At 42.4% G+C, this 19,100-nt stretch overlaps 1 protein-coding gene across 1 annotated transcript in view; it reads left to right on the top strand.

Moving 5' to 3' along the window:
- The window catches only part of UNC5C (unc-5 netrin receptor C), a 426,201-nt gene that overhangs the window by 353,180 nt on the left and 53,921 nt on the right, over positions 1-19,100 (top strand). The window contains exons 8-11 of the mRNA XM_019488075.2: positions 12,305-12,361; positions 13,896-14,087; positions 14,876-15,220; positions 17,828-17,915. Coding sequence (XP_019343620.1) covers positions 12,305-12,361; positions 13,896-14,087; positions 14,876-15,220; positions 17,828-17,915 — 682 coding nt within the window. The remainder of the gene's footprint in view (positions 1-12,304; positions 12,362-13,895; positions 14,088-14,875; positions 15,221-17,827; positions 17,916-19,100) is intronic.

The raw sequence follows: 19,100 nt of genomic DNA, 5'->3' as shown, positions 1-19,100 counted from the left end.
GCCCTGTTACAGGCAATTGCAACCAGCTGCCTCCAGGTTCAGGAGGACAGAGCAGTCTAAGGAATCTATCTACCTTTTCCCCTACTCTCTCCAAATGCAAAAGGCCCACTCCATGATAATGTCCATGGTCTTTTGTTATGCCTTTTATAATACCATTTATAAACACTCTTAGATGCAAGTGAGCTTTAGCACAAATGGGAAAGGACATACTTTACAACCAGATGCAAAGTATAAAGGCTGCGGTGTACAGATTTTCAAGTAGATGCTGAAAGGGCAGTGCAGCTTAGTACTGCATGATTCATAGCTGCAAGAATTTAGACCTCAAACATTTATTGTTTGTATGGAGGTTTTATTAATGCAATATGTATTTCAGAGTAAAAAAAATAAAATAATTGAACACAACCTACATCTTGGCTTCTCAACTGATTTATAACAGAGATACCAATCACTATTCCCATGCACTGTTCCACAATTTTTTCATGCTGCAGGTCAAATGACCCAGCTTGGGTCATAGATGGGTGGGCAGAAGGATGTAAGGACCTGACCACAACCATGGCTTCTCCCTGCCACTGCACAGGGGAAGCATTTGCTGCCACTGCTTCTCCCCGTCACAGCACAGGGGAAGCCCCTGCCCCACTGAATGCTGCTGAAGCCCCAAGTCCCTGGCCAGAGCCACTGATTGTGCAGGCCAAGCCCTGTTTTAACGTCTTCATTCGATACCTGTTTTATTCAATAAACAGATGGAGGACAAAAATCTGGGCTAGAAATTTCTATTTCATTATATTACAGCTCTTGTCACGTGTAAGATTTTATAAAGAAGAGTAAAGAAAAAGTAATCTTCTTAAAGGAAAAGTTGTAGAATTAAAAAAAATGGGACCTGATTCAAAGCCCATGGCAGCCCTCACACTGGAGCACACCCTCATGCCCCAGCCAGCCAGGGCAGCACCTACACATGCACTGCTGCAGAGTTTTTTACTCTGTAGCAGGATGGTACTTGTATTTACTTGTATTTACAAGTACCATCCTGCTTTGGAGTAAATTAGTTTACTACAGCCTAATAGAGGTGTACATGTAGACCCCCAGATGTTTACTGTGGAGCTGGACATACTCTTACTCCACTTCCACATCTGTATGATACATTCAAAACAAAGGAAGAAGCATTAATGATTGAATGCCCATTTTCCTCTTGCCTGAGGTAAAATTAAAGAGCAGTAACTTTGGAACCAAATGAAAGAAATATTGTTAACTACAACTTACAATCAGCCTGTTGAGTTTGCTGCCATGGAATGTCATTAAGACAGATAGTGCCTCCATATTTTCAACAGGACCACATAATTTTATGGCTATTAGTTACATTTGTGACCACTGAATGCAAAGTAAAATGTAGAGTATTTAGATCTTAAAATCACCTAATCACAGCTCAAACTAGAATGGATTAAAGAGAACAGGCATACATCGTGCACTTTATTCAGGCTTGCAGTCCATCTCATACTAAACTTTAGCTGACCTTGACAAGCTCTTAAATACATGTAATAAAAATCAAAAACCCAATAGTACCTGCAGAGAGCACTCCGTGGCAGCAGCATAAGTATGATTGCAGTCTAAAAAGTCCCATAAACAAAAGCACTTCAGAAGCTCCTTTCAGCCACTCTCTAGTCTTGGCCATCTTGCAGCCAGGGAGGAAAGATGGACTTTGTGGCATGGCTTGGAAGTTTATCACAGATGAGAACCAGTTTGATTATGCATCAAAGATGGAAGTTACAAAGGTACTGTCAGAGAATGTTGTGAAAGAAGCCGCCTCTGTTTTATACCATGGGCAAAGAGGCAGTGCCATTCAGAATTTTATTAATTTTAAAAAATCAACCCATAAACCATTAGGCAGCCATTCCATCTATTCCAACCCCCCCTTTTCAGTGAAGGATCATCCCTGACTAAACCATCTCTATCAAATGTCTTCCTAATCTGCTCTGAAAAAATGTCCAAAGATGGAGATTTCACAACCTTTCTGGGCAGTCCATTCTAATGCTTAACCATTGAGAAAGTTCTTTTTAGTATCCAGTCTAGATTTCCCTTACCACAACTGAAGACTCTAGCTCCTTGTTCTGTGCCTTCCAGTCACAGAAAATCATTTATCTCTGTCCTCCATATAATCACCCTTCATGTATGTGATGATGCTGACATGTACTACCTGCAGGTTCCAGATGCATTTAAGTTATAACCCTACGATCACAGTGCTCTATTACTGAGGTGGCAAAGGTTAAGAATGATTAGGGTTACCATAAGTCTGGGTTTTCTCAGACATGTCCTCTTTTTGGGTTCTCCAATCTCCATTTGAACAGTTTTTTGAAATAAGAACAAATGTCCAGGATCTTGCTAGTAGAACTCCATTTCCTGGCTTACCCTAGTGGCGTGCATGTTTACTAGGAATCTGAGTTTTCTATTTGCTGAACAAAAATGCAGCTTTTCCACTTTAAAGGAGGAAACCATTTGGTTTCCCTTTGCAGGCTGACAGCCTTCCAGCCTACAAAGAGCTTCTTGGGGTGATCGGAGGCAGGGGGTGCCATGTGCATCTGCATACACACACGTACATGAGTGGTATGCAGCCAGGCAGGGTGGTCAAGCAGCCCTGGCAACTGGATGCAGGTAAGTGTGTGGGTGGCAGGGGTTGGAGGGCCAGGGCTTGTGGACTGTCTGGGGGACTGTGGGGGGAGAGGCATGCAAGTCTGTGTGTGTGGCAGGGGTGTGTGGAGGGGATGAGTGTGTGGGGGGGGTGCCTGCCAACTCTGGGGGATGGTGTCCAGGCATTGGGGCTGGCACTATGGCAGGGCATGCGGGGCAGGGGGAGGCACCTGCCCCCCTGTTGGGAAAGGGAGAGTGGGGGCCCTTCAGTGGTGGCAGGGAGCTGTGCAGCCAGGCCAGCAGAACTGGGGCTGGTGCCCACGCTTGCAGAGGTGGGGCACCCAGAAGATGCATGACACTGGCAGCACCAGGGGCCTATGGACTGGGAGTGAGGGGCACCAGCAGGGACAGGGGCTGCAGGTTGGGAGTGAACGGCACCAGCATGGCCTGGGAGGGTGGGGGACTGTGGGTTGGGAGTGAGGGTCATCAAGAAGGGCGGGGAGCTGTGGGGCAGGAGTGTGGGGCACTTGCAGCACCAGGGAGCTGGAAGTCAGGAGTGAGGGGCACCCCTCCCCCAACAGGTGTCCTGTTTTTTGGAACTTGAAATATGGTATCCCTAAGAATAATATACCAGTACATATGTGTAAAATTTATCCTGTTAACAAGTTGTGAAGAAAAAGGATGCCAGAAAACAAAGCTGGCTTAGTGACCATAGACTTCTCTGCAGATTTCCAAACAATGCCTCCAAGGAGTTAGCACAATAACCTTTGCATAATTATCTTGCAGAGGTTTGAGTTTTAGCATCTTATCTCTAAATTTTTTTTATTGCTTTTCTCTTTCAGAGGCAAACTGCAGATGGGGAATTCTTGCCACGCTAGAGAAATCCTGTCTGCTTATTAACTCTGCTACTTTCCCAGGATACAGAAACTTGTAGGTTCATATTGCCCACATACTTGTACCTTAGTGTCACTTATCTATGGCCTTCAGAATGAGTCTGTTACCAGGATGTCAGGCTTCTTCGTGACTTTTGGGGCTGTGTTATCTTCACAAATTGCACAGATTTAATCTAATTGGTTTCTAAATCTATTTAGTTAGATCAGTGCAACCCCTAAAATCAGTTTAACAATGACTAGCACTAAAATTGAATTAAGCCAAATGGATACAAGGCACTCTACTACTTAAGATGTGATTAACTAGTTAATCATTTCTGAAATGTAATGTGCGTCAGGAGCCTTCTACAAACCAGAGTTGCACTGATTTAACTACACTAGTATAGTTAAAGTGGTACAACTATGTTTCCTCTCGGTAGTGTGGATGTGATTATGGCATTATAAAAGTGTTTTTATTGCTATAGTTATTCTCATGTGGAAAGGGAATAAAGGAAATAAACTAAGCCAATGTAAGGTCCCTTTTATAATAACATACTTACATTCACAGTGAGGGTTATGGCAATTCAAATACCTAGGTTATGAAAAAAATCCCTCACAGTTTAAATTAAAATAGTCTCATTGGTACAAAAGTTGTACATAGACATAAAGGGGTAGCACCAATTTAATTAAATCTGTTTAGTTACAATGGATGTATTTAGTTACAAAGGGATAAGTATGGGCCAGACTTCAGACTGGTTCAGTGCCCGTGATTTGGGAAAACTCATTTAACCCCCCAGGTTAACAGTTTCCCATGTGTAAAATGGTGATAAGAAATACGTATCCTTGAAAAGTATCTGCAGTGTCCAGTTGTAAGGGATCAATATAAGTGAGAAGTATGACTGTTAGTATTTTACTGTTGCAGCTGTAACCCAGGCAAGAAATAAATAACAAAGCTTCAAAAGAATCTTTGAAAATGTTACCATTTGTAAGAAGCTGTATGAAGAGCCTTAGATTGCTGTTCTTAAAGCAAGTTACTGACCATGAAACCAGCTGCTCAGTGTATGAGTCAGCAGCTCTAGTAACTATTTCAGAGTTAAATCCAGCAGCACCTTTCTAAGTTCAGACTAGATAAAAAAATGTGATGATACCAATAGAAATCCTCTAGGTATCTGCCAAGCAACCCTACTGACACAGCCAGTTTTTTTTAAACAGAAGAAATACTTTGTACTGTACTCATTTGTAGGAAGCAAGGAAGTCATTTTTCATCATTGCAAGTCCTAATCTCAGCAGATTTTCTTCATTGTCTGAATCAAAGGTCCTTTCTCATTTTTCCAGTGTCATCAGAGAGGTTAGCACAATGATTCTCAACCAGGTGCCACAGCATGCTGTAGTGTCACCAGTTCCTTTGAAGGGTGACTTGATGTATGAGTTGATAAGTGCAGACTCAGGCTTGTCCCTGCCTGGTCAATCCCCTGCTCCCACTGCCTGACCCCTCTGCAAGGAAATAAGCATTGTAATATATACATTTGTTTTTGAAATTGAGGTACCTCTCTAGTCACAAAAATTATGGAGGGGTGCCTCAAGTCCAATTAGGGGATGTTCAAAAAGGCTCAAAGCCACTGGGTTAATGTGAGAACTGACTTCCTAAAAAGAACATCATCTATATCAGGGGTTGTCAACCAGGGGTACACATACCCCGGGGTACTTAGAAAGGACGTGGGGGGTACGTGCGGGTGGGCAGGCAGGCGGGAATGGAGCGCACTCCGGGGTGTGGTGTCAGTGTCTCCCCCAGCACCTTCCCATACTTTGCTTCTTACCTAGGGCAGGGGGAGGGGTGTGCTGGGCACCACTAGCCCCATGCGGCAAACCGCACCTTCCCGCCCACCACCTCAGCTCGCTTTCAGTGCCCACTCCCAGTAGAAGGGCTGGGGGGGTGAGGGCAGCGGTGCCACTCTGCGGGCTGCACACATGCCACCTGGCTGGCCAAGAGGGGCAGGGCTTGCATGCAGCGACCACCACTGCCACCACCCCATCCTGCTCTCCTGCAGTGGGTTGCATGTGCAGCTCCATGGACTGCTGACCTGCCTTGCACCTTGCGCGCCGCCTGTCAGCAGCCCGCAAAGTCGCACATGCGGAAAGCAGTGCAGGATACAGCAGCGGCAGCATGGGTGGTGGTGATGACAGCCTCTGTGTGCAAGCCCTGCCCCCGCCAGCTGGCCGGGTGGTGTGAGTGCAGCCTGCAGAGGGGCACTGCTGCCTTCACTCCCCGGGCTCTGCTCCTGGGAGCAAGCACAGAGACATGCTTCTCCCCCCCCCCCCCGCCATTCTCGATCTGGCCCCCACCCCGCCCCTTCCCCCCACACAAACTTACCTGCTGGGGGGGAGGTGGGTGTTTATGTGTCTGCATCTCTGTGCCTGTGTGCATCTGTGCTTGCATGTTTGCGTCTGTGTATTTGCATGTGTGTGCGTGTCTGTCCCCTGCCTGCCAGGCCGCAGCAGGCATATTGCATGGTGTGGCTTTTGGTGCAGTGGGGTGCATAGTCCAGCCTTCAGCAGCACGCACAGATCTGTGGGGCTGTTACCAAATTTGCCCATTACTTTGGGGTGTGCTCATTTATTAGGGATAGTTTCTAGGGTCTTAGTGATTCTATCAATGTGCTGCTTGTGTTACTATACGGAGCTGTATTTCTCCCTTCTGCAAGCCCTCACCCCCAGTGGAGCTATCTTGCAGGACTCAATCTCAATGGGACTGGGTTCCTCCAGTCACTAAATCAGTCATACACACAAACACACACACAAGTTAACGTGACACGCCTGATCTGGCCGGGCTGATCAGCATGGACAGGCTGACACCCTCATATGCCAAGAATCAGTTCATAAGAGCAACAATAAAATGCAGTCAGACACAAGCACACAGGTGAACAGAATCCCTCTGAATCCGGCTGGGTGTCCAGCTGACACCCTCATGGGCCAGCGATCAGTTCATAAGGGCACGTCTGAGTCAAACTGGGTCAATCAGCCTGTACAAGCTGATCCCCTTATGTGTTTCAAACTCAGCACGTCCCAATCTTTGGCCTCTTGATGAGCAAACCCCACAATAATTTAGGCTTCACAGGGATCTTTAGCATAGGTAAAAGAAGCATTGCTGCAGAGCACAGGAGGAAAAAGAAGCAGAGAAGGAAAAATATACCCAATTACTACCAGTTTGCCTATAAAAGTTATTTATTGCTAAGCATATGAAATATATAATAGTACTAGTAGTAATAGACATGCAAAAGAAAAACAAGCACAAACAATGACAATACTACCCTGGTTTCACTAAGTATTTGGGGAAACTTAGCTCAAGCTTAACTGATACAGTTCAGGTTCAGAAGTTTATGCCTAGAAAGAAGAGAGAACGCTGGGAATCTCACCGAGTCCACGGTACCCAGGCTGCAAAGCTGACAGGCACAGTCCGTAGCACAATCCTTGAAGAGAGAGACGATCTGTTCTTCCAGCGTCCCAAGAATGACAGGGGATGGTGTCAGCACAGGAGTTTTCTTCTTCTTCTTTCTTTCTCCCTCTTTCCTCCTGCTTCTTCTTTTTCTTTCTCTTTCTCTTTTCTTCTCTTTTTTTAAGCACACACACTTACAGATTTTTATACCCTCAGTTCAGCTGCTTTGAAGCACCCTCAGTAGTGTAAATCATTGTCTTTTCTATTGACAAGGGGTTATCTGGTTTGGACCATCTCAGGAAACTGATTGATAATCAGGAAACACTTAAGATTAGGGAGTAACCCAAATACTTGGGAGCCAGCTTGAGATTCCTATGGATGGCAGATATCCTGATGGGATATCTCATGGTTTCTTCAGGAACAATAGATAGCTTGCAGCATCAGGATTTTGGATTTTTACTTGTTGTGCACAAGCCTCAGCTTAGCATGACTTTTCCAGATTTTACTATAGTCTTTTAACAGACTTAAAGCAATTATTGGGGTGCTCATAACCTTTTGTGGAGAGGACTCCCACCAGTCGTCTCGGGAAAGATACGACAACACCTGGGATTAGGGCTCCAGCAGGCTGGATGCTGTGATGAACCCTTAACCATTGTTCAAATGTTGCCCATACCCCCTCAGACTCGGTCTCTTGCCTCAGCATTCCCTAACCCGGCAACCGAGTTTTAGTCAATCAAGTTTAAACAGGCCTCCCATAGTGGGACCGGGGAATGTACGGCCCGAGATGCCTATTAAACTTAGAGCTGTGTGTGTGTGTCTGGGGGGAGAAAAGTCCTTAGCAAATCCAGATTAGAACTGGTCTGATAAATGCTGAGCTGGGTGTGTGTGAACGTGGGTTAATTAACATTGGAAGCACAGATTCCCCATCATGCAGCGCTCTCCTGCTTCTCTGGTCCCAGGATTCACTGCAGTTTCTGCTTCAGGCTTTCTGTTTTCCATCTCTCATGTAAATGAATGGTCATCTGGTTCCATCTCGGATGTAAATGAGACCTAGGGCAGTTGTTTCACTCTTATCACCCTTATCTGGAGAGTTTTAGGTGCGTCTCTCACTGCATCTTAATCAGTTTCATTTATGTAGAGGAGGGGAGGGAGGGGGGGGGAGTCCTTTGTGAGTCAGACAGACTGCATCCTGTGCCAGGGTTGCCCAAGAATACAGAGCTGAGGCGTAACAGGGCACATGCCTCCTGGACCTCCACTGGGTGTGCACAGTGGTAGGAACTGTCCCCACCTCCCCATGCCTCCCAGACAAACTGCTCTCTCAGCTCGGTCCTGCACTCTACCCCAGGTGTGCAGCACCTGTCACTGCCCCTGCCTCTGCCCCACCTGCCCCACTCCTTCCCTCACCACAGGGGCCTCGAGCTGTCCCTGCCCCCAGTTTAAAACCAAAAAAATATATAAAAGGGTACATGAGCTGAAACTTTGAGGCAGAAGTGGGTACATTTGTTAAAAAATGTTGAAAACCGCTGATCTGTATTGTCATTTTGACATGGAAACAGTAACTGTTTATCCCCAGAACCACCATTGACAAATTGTGTCCTCAACCCTTCCACTTACCCTGCTGTTGAAATTCTCCCCCTTCATTAGCAGCAAAGGGGGAAAAATCTTTTAAAAAGCTTGTTTTAGTTTTAGTCTGAAAAGTTTTTGTCTTTAAAAATGGCACAGCAGGTTTCCATGTTTGTCATGTCTCAATGAACTCCAGATCAATTGTGCTTGATTTGCAAGTACAAATATAGCTGGATTGTTTAGTTGTTTTTCAATAGACTCCAAACTCACTCTTGTTAGTCCTGCAAACTCAGGCTGGGCTTGGAAATCAGTGTTGTTAGGGCCGGCTTGTGCTTTATCACTGGAAACATTTTGCATACCACAGTATGCCCTTAGTAAAACACAGAGAAGCCAGGTTGGGTTTGCACAGATGCAACAGATTGAACTTTAGCAACCAATTCTGTTGGCGATCCATAGGAAGGAATAGAACCATCTTGTCTATCTTTGGCTAACATGACTAACACAACATAGACGTGCTCACCACTTTCTAAACCGTGTTAACAAATTCTCATCGCACAGTTCGAATCAAATTTAAATTCTAATTAAGGGTTAATAAATGATCATTGACCATCACCTCCTTAACAGACCCAATTCACAGCCTCTCTGTGTGGGTTTATGTGCTACACACTTGAGAACAGAAGTAATTAGGAGGCTGTAATAAGCCTGTTTAAGCACCGCTACATTGTTGCAAACCTACTAACAGTTATCTAAAGTGCTGTTCCAGAAGCTGCAACTGATGCAACTGACCTTAGTGTTGATGACCATCTCCGCCAATGTGTTGAGGGGAGGGGGTTTGCCCCCTTCTTCACAGACCAGTAACCCATGTGCTTGGGCAGGGCTGGGGGCTTAGTCAAGATGCTGATACCTAGTCACAGTCAGGTGTTGTTGTCACATTTGGCTTTGTAAATGTGTTACTTTGTACCAGATAGACTCTGTTGTGTTGCAGAATCCCAACTGAGTTTCTTTTGCAGGAATTGATATTTGCAATGCTTACTGGCTGAGTTCCTAAGGACTGTTTTTCCTAAAAGCAATGTTGTATATACATGTTAATTAATACAGTTTAAATTGCCTAGTTTAGACTGCCTGAGTCTGCATTAATTTTAATCCTCATTCAATGAGAATTCATTCATTTGGTCTACATATATATAGTGACAGCTGTATTCCAGATTAAACCTAAAAAAAAAAATGTAACTCCTATAAACAGCCAGAGCTGATATTTTTCCACTTAAGTTAGTACCCATCATTTTTAAAATAGATCTGTTGAATAGGATGGGGCCATTTTTACATAATTGCTTTTGCAGAGGAGATCTGAGGTTATCAATACAAGGTATGTGGAACTGGAACTTGTAAATATGTGCTTTTGTAGCACTCTTTGGTGAGGTCATACTGTGGGTAAATCCGGCACTGACTATTTTAAGATCATGCCCTTCATCACTTCATTGCCAGAACCTGAATTCAAGTGTCCATGTTTCCTCTACCACAGATAATGTTATCAATATAATCTAAAATAATACAAGTAGTACAGCTTCTTGCTCTCTTTTGCTGCATATTATGAAACAGGATAGGATAACAGAGAACTCTGAACTTGAGACCTGCCAGCTTGAAAAATAAAGATGACCAGAAGAGTAGCTTCTCAGTTCCCATGTAATGTTACATATATCAGGGTTTTTAAGGCGTTTTCATGCTGTAAGTATAATGTATGGTCAGGTTTCCAGAACCCATCTTTATGCATAAGTAGTAGAGTTTGGATTAGTTCCTCCTTTGCGACTCGAAAAAATCTGTAACAATGCCACTGTAGTCATTCTGAACTCATACCACAGAGGGCAAAATCCACCCTCTAGCTGCTGCCTGCAAGATTAGGATATAGTCTGATTTTCACCAAATCTCTGAAGTCTGTTTATTGCATAGTGAAACTGTTTGCTGCTGCACCACTTGCCTCAGGCTAGGGTTCCTCTATTATGCACTGTCTAAATGTGCTCTTGCTGTCACTGATTTTCAGGCTTCTTTACACTAGGCTTAGCAAACACTAAGATTATTCATGTGGGGAGTTATTGCAAAAGTGCTGGAGACCTGTAAATTCATAGCTTATCTTGCTTGCACACTAACCTACCCATGTACACAAGCCCTCAGAAGTAGCTTCCCTGACTTTCCTCCTTCCGTTCTTTTTTGCATCCTCAGATGCAAAAGGAAGCATACAAACGAGTGAGAAATATAATATTTATAAAAGGGAATGCAAGGCTGGAATCATTGCTGTGAAATAAGGCGTTAAATATGCATTATGAGTAAACTTTTCTTTCCCATAGTGCCACAGCAAAATACCTCCATCACGAAAGACAGCTTTGCCTATCTCCATTATCTCAGTTAAGATGGTGTTTATGTCACAGGCAGTTAGTTTGCATACATACTTTTCATAGGATGTCTGTAAAGAGTGGCCCAGTCTGAGGAAAGAACCAGGAGCAAGAATCTATATGTTCTAATTCCAGTTTTAGAAATGCCCTGGTTCCCTTTTGCCTGCTATGTGTCATTTACCTTTCCTGACTGACTTCAGAAGAATCAGCCTTGGACACTGTCTCTCAAACAGGGTGCCAGGGACCCCCCTGTTAGCACTATTAGTTGTACGATCACCTGCACATGCTTCACAAAAGAAACCCAGCAATTTCAAATAGGAATCCACAGCATCAAAATGTTTTGCTCTGTCGTGCTCTGTCCAGGTTCTTTGCAACAGAAGAATTGCTCTATTATTCTTCCATAGTCAAGTGAAACAAGTGAAAGATAAGAGCTGGTATTTTCTGAAAGATGCCTGGATTCTTAACAAGGAGTGCCTTGAGTCCAAAAAGTTTGAGAACTCTGGTCTAGCACCCTCTTAAATCTTTTTTTTCTGAGTTGAAAAAAAGAGAAATAAAAATATTTACCAAATCCATAGGTTATGGTGCAAACTAAGGAGAGCGACTGGAAAAGGAAAATGCCAAGTATTATGTTATTGATGGAGATGAAGGAAGGAAAGACAGAAGGACAGATGGACCACTTATTGTTATTTATCTGTCTTGATATAAAACTAGATTGTGTTAAGATTTTGTTGATATTATACTATGCCTTCAAAGATTTAAAATAAATAACCTCCTGACCTCAGAGGTCCTATTGATTTTATAATGATTTCAAATAGGAGCCATTTAGTTTCCAGTTCACTGACAAATTGCTTGCTCCCTGAGGAATTCCTATTGGATTCCTATTAAATGCAGGATAAAATAATTTCAAAGGAATCCTAAAAAAGGGTTTTCGGCAAGAGCTCTGCTCAGCAAATGGGTATTTAACCTTTGACCAATGACGACAAGCCTTCTTTAGCTCTATTAGATCAACAGCAAGCCATGATAATTAAATAAAAAAACTGTTTAGAGCCCTACTGAACGTGTCCTGGGAATTAAAGCATATGGTAGGAATAGGGAAAAAAAGACTTTCCATATGCTAATGACCCTTGATGTCTGAAATAAATTAGATCCATTAGAGTTTATGCTCAATAAAAGAAAGACTTTAAGCACTCCAAAGTTAGTGACTCGAGACTGATTTTGGCTCAGAAATTCAATCTGCCTACTTATTAATTCTTAGTAAGATTCTAGAGCAGACAGGAGATGCAAAATCATAATTCTGTGCTGAATCTGAATTTTAAAGTACCATGGTTTCTTTTCCTTCTTTTTTAATTAAACCATTTTTCATGCTTTCCTTTTTTGTTCCACTCATTAATTTGATTTTGTTCCCATTTTTGTTTAATTTCTTTCTTTTTAAGGTTTCATTTATCCTATTTCAACTGAACAGAGAACCCAGAATGAATATGGATTTTCTTGTAAGTTGAATGTTTGATTTTATGTTCCTGGAAACTGATGTAACACTAGGCTGTTCCTTGAGTTAAGATTTACCTTTGACCTTACTGCATGTGTATAGGGAAACATGGGTGTAATGTGGAGAATGAGTAGAGTAGCTTCCTACTTACTTGAAAGGAGAGAAGGAGTGACAGTGTTACACTGTCAAAGGGCTGATGTAGCATGACAACTGCCCTGATGGATAAAGAGCAAAAGAAAACAGAATGAGGAGTTGTTTGGAAGATAGAAATCCAAGGGTGAAGCCTTTTCAGGTTGGCGGTAGATTAGAAAACTGTCAAATATGAAATGATTATAAACATTTGGTTATAAAATCAAAGAAAAAATGGGAGAGAGGGATAGCATCTTAGACTGAAAATTAAAGTTCTGCTTCCTAACCTCTCCTAGAACCAGGTAGTGAAAAAAAGCAGTCAAATTTTGAAGACGGAGCATTAAAACACTGGTAGCCAAAAGCTTGTAGAGTTTGTTCCATTCTTTTCACTATGTGCCAGCTCTCACCTGCACAGCTGGAAGACGGGCTGGCTTACACTTGGGAAAGCAGAAAGCAAAGCAAATTCTTTCACATGCTCTACAATAAACCAAGCAGGGCATTAAAAAGATCTGATTTGTTTGCAGTTTCTTTGCTCAATATGCTTCTTTTAATAGTGGAATCACTACACACAGGGCACATCAAATTTGATCATGTATTCAGGCCTTCGGTAGATAGTGACACTAGGTACTACCCTGGGATTAGTGCAGAAGATATGGTACAAGCAGGTAGTGAAAATCTCATAGCAGGCCATGTTCCCACAGGAGAGCTTCAGTGAGTCTGGTTCCTTTCATAAGTTACAGAACTCCTTGCTGAATTTTGCTTTTATAGATGGTATTTGTTTCAGCCATTGTCTGACTGAATATATTATCATACCAGTGATAAGATCCTAGGGTTTGCTTTATTCTGCTGTGCTGTATTTTTCATTTCAGATGGAGTATAAACTAAGGAAGTAAATGATCTCTGGGTGAAAAAGTAGTTGTTTAGAATATTCCACTTAAAAGAATCTAAATAAAACACATGAATTGAGGGCATGTCAGGCATTCTCACAGAAAGTCTGTTTTATTTTTTCTTTAAAGGAGACATATTAATAGTAAAAAAATAAACCCTTTTCTTATTAGATACTACACAAAATTAACATTATATTTTTCACAACAAGTCACTATGGTGTATCTATGTCTTTTGGCTAGAGTTACTTTAGAAGTCTGGTTATAAATGGGTTGTATACTGCCTAGTTACTAGATAAATAGATAGATAGATAAAGAATAAGAACATGGCTAAGAGAGAAACATAAGATCATTTTCACACAGGTAGTGCACAGCTTCCTTCTATAGCTTTGGAAATGGATTTTAAATTAACTTATAAAAAAGGTAATAAATATTTGAAGGAAATGATAGTAATATGGATGTATACTCTTGAAATTCTTGCAATCAGTTACTGTTGTTCAGTGTCTCATTCTTGTCTCCTTTCAGCTGCTCCTGACTCAGATGATGTAGCTCTCTATGTAGGCATTGTGATAGCCGTCATCGTGTGCCTGGCTATTTCCGTGATTGTGGCACTGTTTGTATACCGGAAGAACCACCGTGACTTTGAGTCGGATATTATAGATTCCTCAGCATTAAATGGTGGATTTCAGCCTGTTAATATCAAGGCTGCAAGGCAAGGTTAGTTGTCATTTTATTTCATGTTGACCAACTCAATCAGATACTATAAGGAAATAATTTCCAGAGCTACATGAATTGCGTGTTCATTGGCACTTCATAAAGAAAGGATTACACTCATTTGTTTCTGATAGCCAAGTGCTAAAAACTCATGTTAGTCTTTTTGCAACATACTCTAGAACATAAAACAGAGGAATGTAAACTTCTGTAGAATGAGAGAGTGAGCCAAAAATTGAGAACTACATAGGCTAGCGTAAGAATACAGATCAAATTTTAAAGCAATAGTCCAATGGTAACCAAGAAACATCCAGCATTGATATGAAGTTAAATTTTAATATTGCAATTCCATCAAATAACATTTTCCCCTGGTTTCACCCACTGGGCACATCACCACGAGTGGGAACCTGTGTTTTCCGGGACAACCAGCAGCAGCACATATTTCTTATCTCTTGTCTCTTATTTGGAGGCTGGGCATTTCACATTTGGAGTCTGACTGAATGCTGGCTGAAAAAGAATACAAGATTAAAATCTTAAAAGCAAGAATGTTCTTTAATTTGCATAAAGATATATTCCATAGTCACAGGGCTACATAAACTCCTAGAAATGGCTGGCTGAATGGATGGATGGATGGAAAAGAAGATACAGCTCAGTCTGGGAGAACTTTGTCCATCATATCCTTAAATATGAAGGCATGAGAAGTACAGTAAAGTTTATTCTTCACCTGGAAGAGTGAGAAGAATGTAGCTGTACATAATACTTTCTGTTGTTATTCCTTTTCATTTTGAACACAGACCTCCTGGCAGTGCCACCAGACCTCACATCTGCTGCAGCCATGTACAGAGGTCCTGTCTATGCTTTACATGATGTCTCTGATAAAATTCCCATGACCAATTCTCCAATCCTTGATCCACTGCCTAATCTGAAGATCAAGGTCTATAATACCTCAGGCGCAGTCACCCCACAGGATGACCTGTCTGACTTCTCATCCAAGCTGTCTCCACAAATTTCTCAGTCTCTGCTGGAGAATGAGACACTAAACATGAAGAACCAGAGCCTTGCTCGACAAACAGACCCATCATGCACTGCTTTTGGGACCTTCAACTCCCTAGGGGGTCACCTGATTGTTCCCAATTCAGGTAAGTGCTGGTTTAAACATGCCTTGCAAGGTATTGAAAGTGGGAATTGTTTGGTGGCTTTAAGTAAAGCTGTCTGTCTGTTCTTTTAAGCAGAAAAAAACAAGCTCACTCCTGGGAATCTGCCTTTTCTATGTTTAGAGTAAACAGGATTTTTGTTCTCCATTCAGGTTTACTCAACTATTTTATATGTCCTTTCCCCAAAGTCTTGGCCTTCTTTAACAGCAAACTGTAAGTCTCTGAGCTGCTTCTTTCAGATATATTAGACCTCAGAACTTTCCTGTGCACAGTGAGATTCGACACCCTTGACCTTTTCTTTCATACAGCTCCAAAAAAGCAACTTCAAGGCAGAAAACCTCACTGTTGTCATCACACATATAAAGGACAAATTAATTAGAAAACAAATCAGTTGTTCCAGTTCCAATTTGCTGCAGACTGCACAGTGCTGAAGAAAGATAGCAGAATATTAATTTCCTGCAGGTGAACAAATAATTTCTCTGACGTGGTTTTCCTGCAAAGGAAGGCAGGGCAGAGGTGCACCTTTTCCCCATTCTGTTCTTTACTATATATTTTTCTTTACTACACAAGTTAGGAAAGGGGAGAAAAAAACAACAAATGAATGAACAAAGACCAGTTTTATAGACTGGGAAAGTGTTATGCTATTGTTCTGCTGTGGTAGAACCCCAGTTAGCTAAACCACCAATTAATTGAAATTTCCAGTTAACCAAATTCTAGTGATGGCCCACTGAGAAGAGGGCTGATGTTTGAGCCTGCTTGCATGCATTCAGGCAGGTTTTTTAAAGGGGTTAGCACTTGCAACTGGGAGCAGGGTTTTTCTTTTGTTTTTGTTTTTTTTTAAATGCCCAGTTCCTGTGTAAACACTAATTTAAGTGGTCAGACTTTCAAGAAATCTGGCCCTAGACATTTGTACCATTCTCAGCAGGAGCTATGGAGTGTGGAACTGTTTTGAAAATCTAACCATTTAATCTTAGAGTCCCAATGAGAGTTGAGCTTTGGAGGGAGACAGAGGGGAGTTCTGACCATGGTTGTAATTTGCTGAATTTTGTTGAAAATATGCACTGTAGGATCAGATGTTTGTGCTTCTCTGGCTAAAGATCTAAATGGATAGTCATTCTCCAGTTAATTTGTACTGACACTCACTGCAAAATCTGTTAGTTACATTTAAATCATGTATATTAGCATCAATTTGGAGGGGGAAATGCTCATCTGTTGTTATGGTCACTTTAAAGATAATTAAAACAAGCAGTGTCAACTGCATCCATCAGCAATAAAACTCTATAATGATCTGCCCATTCAGCTTTCAGTAATATATCCCTTCCTATTAACTATAATTAAAATCCCACATTTACTCTACAGCCCTCCCTATATAAATGAAAAAATCCATGGGTTAGGCCACATATCCAAAAACTTAATGTATCTGTGCTGTAACTAATCCTGTGAGAAATAAGTTCAGGAATCAAAGGCATTCATTAAACATGCCCTGTCAGCTGCTCCCTCCCATTCAGAACAAGAATCTGGAGCTGCAGGTCAAGAACATCCACTGATAACAGCTGGATATGTACTGCATGGGGAGAGAGAGTCTTTCAGATACCAAAGTCCCCAGCCGTTCACATACTTACAAGAAAAGACAGCCTGTCCGGCAACATTTTGTAAGGTACTTGCTTTACACATGCACACATGTAGACCCACACATGCAGATTTTGCTTCAGCCATATTATAAATGTATGTAGGAGGAATTAAAATCCCTACCTTTATTCTCTGATTGTTCCCGTTCTGCAGTAACAGCTGATCCACAGCTGTCCAGCTGCACAGTCTACTGAGTTTTCTGTCCCATTGTTTTGGTCATAAAAGCTTGGAAGGTCACTCTATCTGTTACCTGGTGAGTCAGTCACTAACTGTATGAAACAGCAATCACAGAAGTACAGTGATTTCTAATTAAACTCCAAGCTGACTGCCACTAAGTAGGGCATAGGACACTGCTTATTTGACCTGCCAAGGAAAACTGGATATTGGAATTCTAGATTACTCTTTTATATTGGTCATGGAGAGGTTGTGAAATAACCCAATTTTGTCCCAATTATTGGTAATTTAGAAGTGAGGTACATCTGACCATAGGTTACTGACCACCTAACCAGGCCCTCCCAGAAATAAATGGCTCTTGTTACTCCCTGGGACAGTATTGCACTATCTCTCTTTCCTTTTTAATTAAATAAGCAATGCCTGGGGATAGCTGTCCCATTACAGCTGTTTGAAATTTTAGATGCAATGGTTGCTTTTCCCCTCATTTTACAAGGTAAGCAGCAGAGTAACCATCTGTCTGTTCCTAAAATAAAACAAGAGAGGGGGGAAGAAATATCCATTTCTCCATTCTGATAAGTCAGGACAGACTCGAAGGAGGCAGCAGCAGCAGCCAATCAACTGACAGGTACAGAAGCCAGATTGGCAGTCAATATTCCCTTTCTCCTTGAGAGTTGGGTGAGAACCTGGCATGTGGGGCTTGATCATCAAAATCTCCTGTCATTCTTGTGCACAGGGCTGGTTTCCTTTCTTCCTTTGTTTTATTTTATTTGTGTATCTTCTGTTCTGCAGGAGTAAGTTTGCTGATCCCTGCAGGAGCCGTTCCCCAGGGGAGAGTTTATGAAATGTATGTGACAGTTCACAGGAAGGAGAACATGAGGTAAAAGACTACACTTACGGTGTGTTTGCTTGAGCACTAAAATTATGGGGAAAGTGGCAGGAGAAAATGTATTGCCTAAAAACTCACATCAGATATTTATGCAAAGCCAGTTGTGTTGAAACTGCTCCCTGGGTTGAAGACCGATATGGGTAAGAGCTGCCAGTAACCCAACCACAGCTCCAGCTCTGATTTTTTATTTTATAATACAGAGTTAAATTCTGCAGCAAGCTCTCTAGCTTAGGAAATGCTTAATCAATTTTAAATATGGGTCCTTACACAGCTGAGTGCATGGGGTTGGAAGAGCAAAGGCTATATGTGCATTCAGTGGCATAAATCACCCCAGAGGCGAGGGGTGCATACAGTGGCTGAGAAAAGACAAGAAAGCACCATGGGCCTTCAACAGAGGTGCTGTAGTCTATGCTTCCCTCTAACTATCTAGGGAGCAAGGACTGAAGCACAGCTTTGAGCAATGGCTGCCCCCTGACTTGCCATTATATCCTTGCAAGTAGCCTTTTTAGCTACAACTAAATACCACATGGAGCCACTGGTAGACAGGCTTGCCAATGTTATGGGCCTGTGCAACCAACAGTTCTCCCTATTGCCCCACATCCCAGAATCCCCCTTAGCCATGATCAACTGTTTTCCATGGTGACTTTATTTCCAGCTACATAAAGCCCTGCCCTCTAGGATTCTATCCCCAGTACTCACACGGGGCATCTACTAGAGATACTTTACTGCGGAGTTCATTAATTATTTTTGCAGTAAATTGTCATCATCTACACATGTGCCCTTATTAGGCTGGAGTAAACTAATTAACTATACCATAGGATAGTACTGCCCGATACATATACTATCCTTTGGTGGAGTTATTTATTCTGCCACAATGCACATGTAGACAGTGACCAAGGTTGACTGGGACATGAGGATGCTAGCTGGAGCACCCTTGAGCTGGTGGGGGAGCAGTTTTGGGCTGGCAGGCTGACCCCCCTGGCCCTCTGCTAGCTGGGGTTGCACCACCCCAGCTCAATGTACTGCAGTCCCAGGCACACATGCAAACACTGTGCATGGGAGCAATAAACTCCCACGGAAACTGTGCTGCCATTTATTGAGTTACATTAATATCATGTGTAGACATGCCCACTGGGTTCAAGATACTTCTTGAGCAGATCTGCTCTCTAGAATCCC

Source organism: Alligator mississippiensis, chromosome 2 (assembly GCF_030867095.1).
Source record: "Alligator mississippiensis isolate rAllMis1 chromosome 2, rAllMis1, whole genome shotgun sequence".
Lineage (NCBI taxonomy): Eukaryota > Metazoa > Chordata > Crocodylia > Alligatoridae > Alligator > Alligator mississippiensis.
This window is presented reverse-complemented; position numbering and strand designations above follow the sequence as displayed.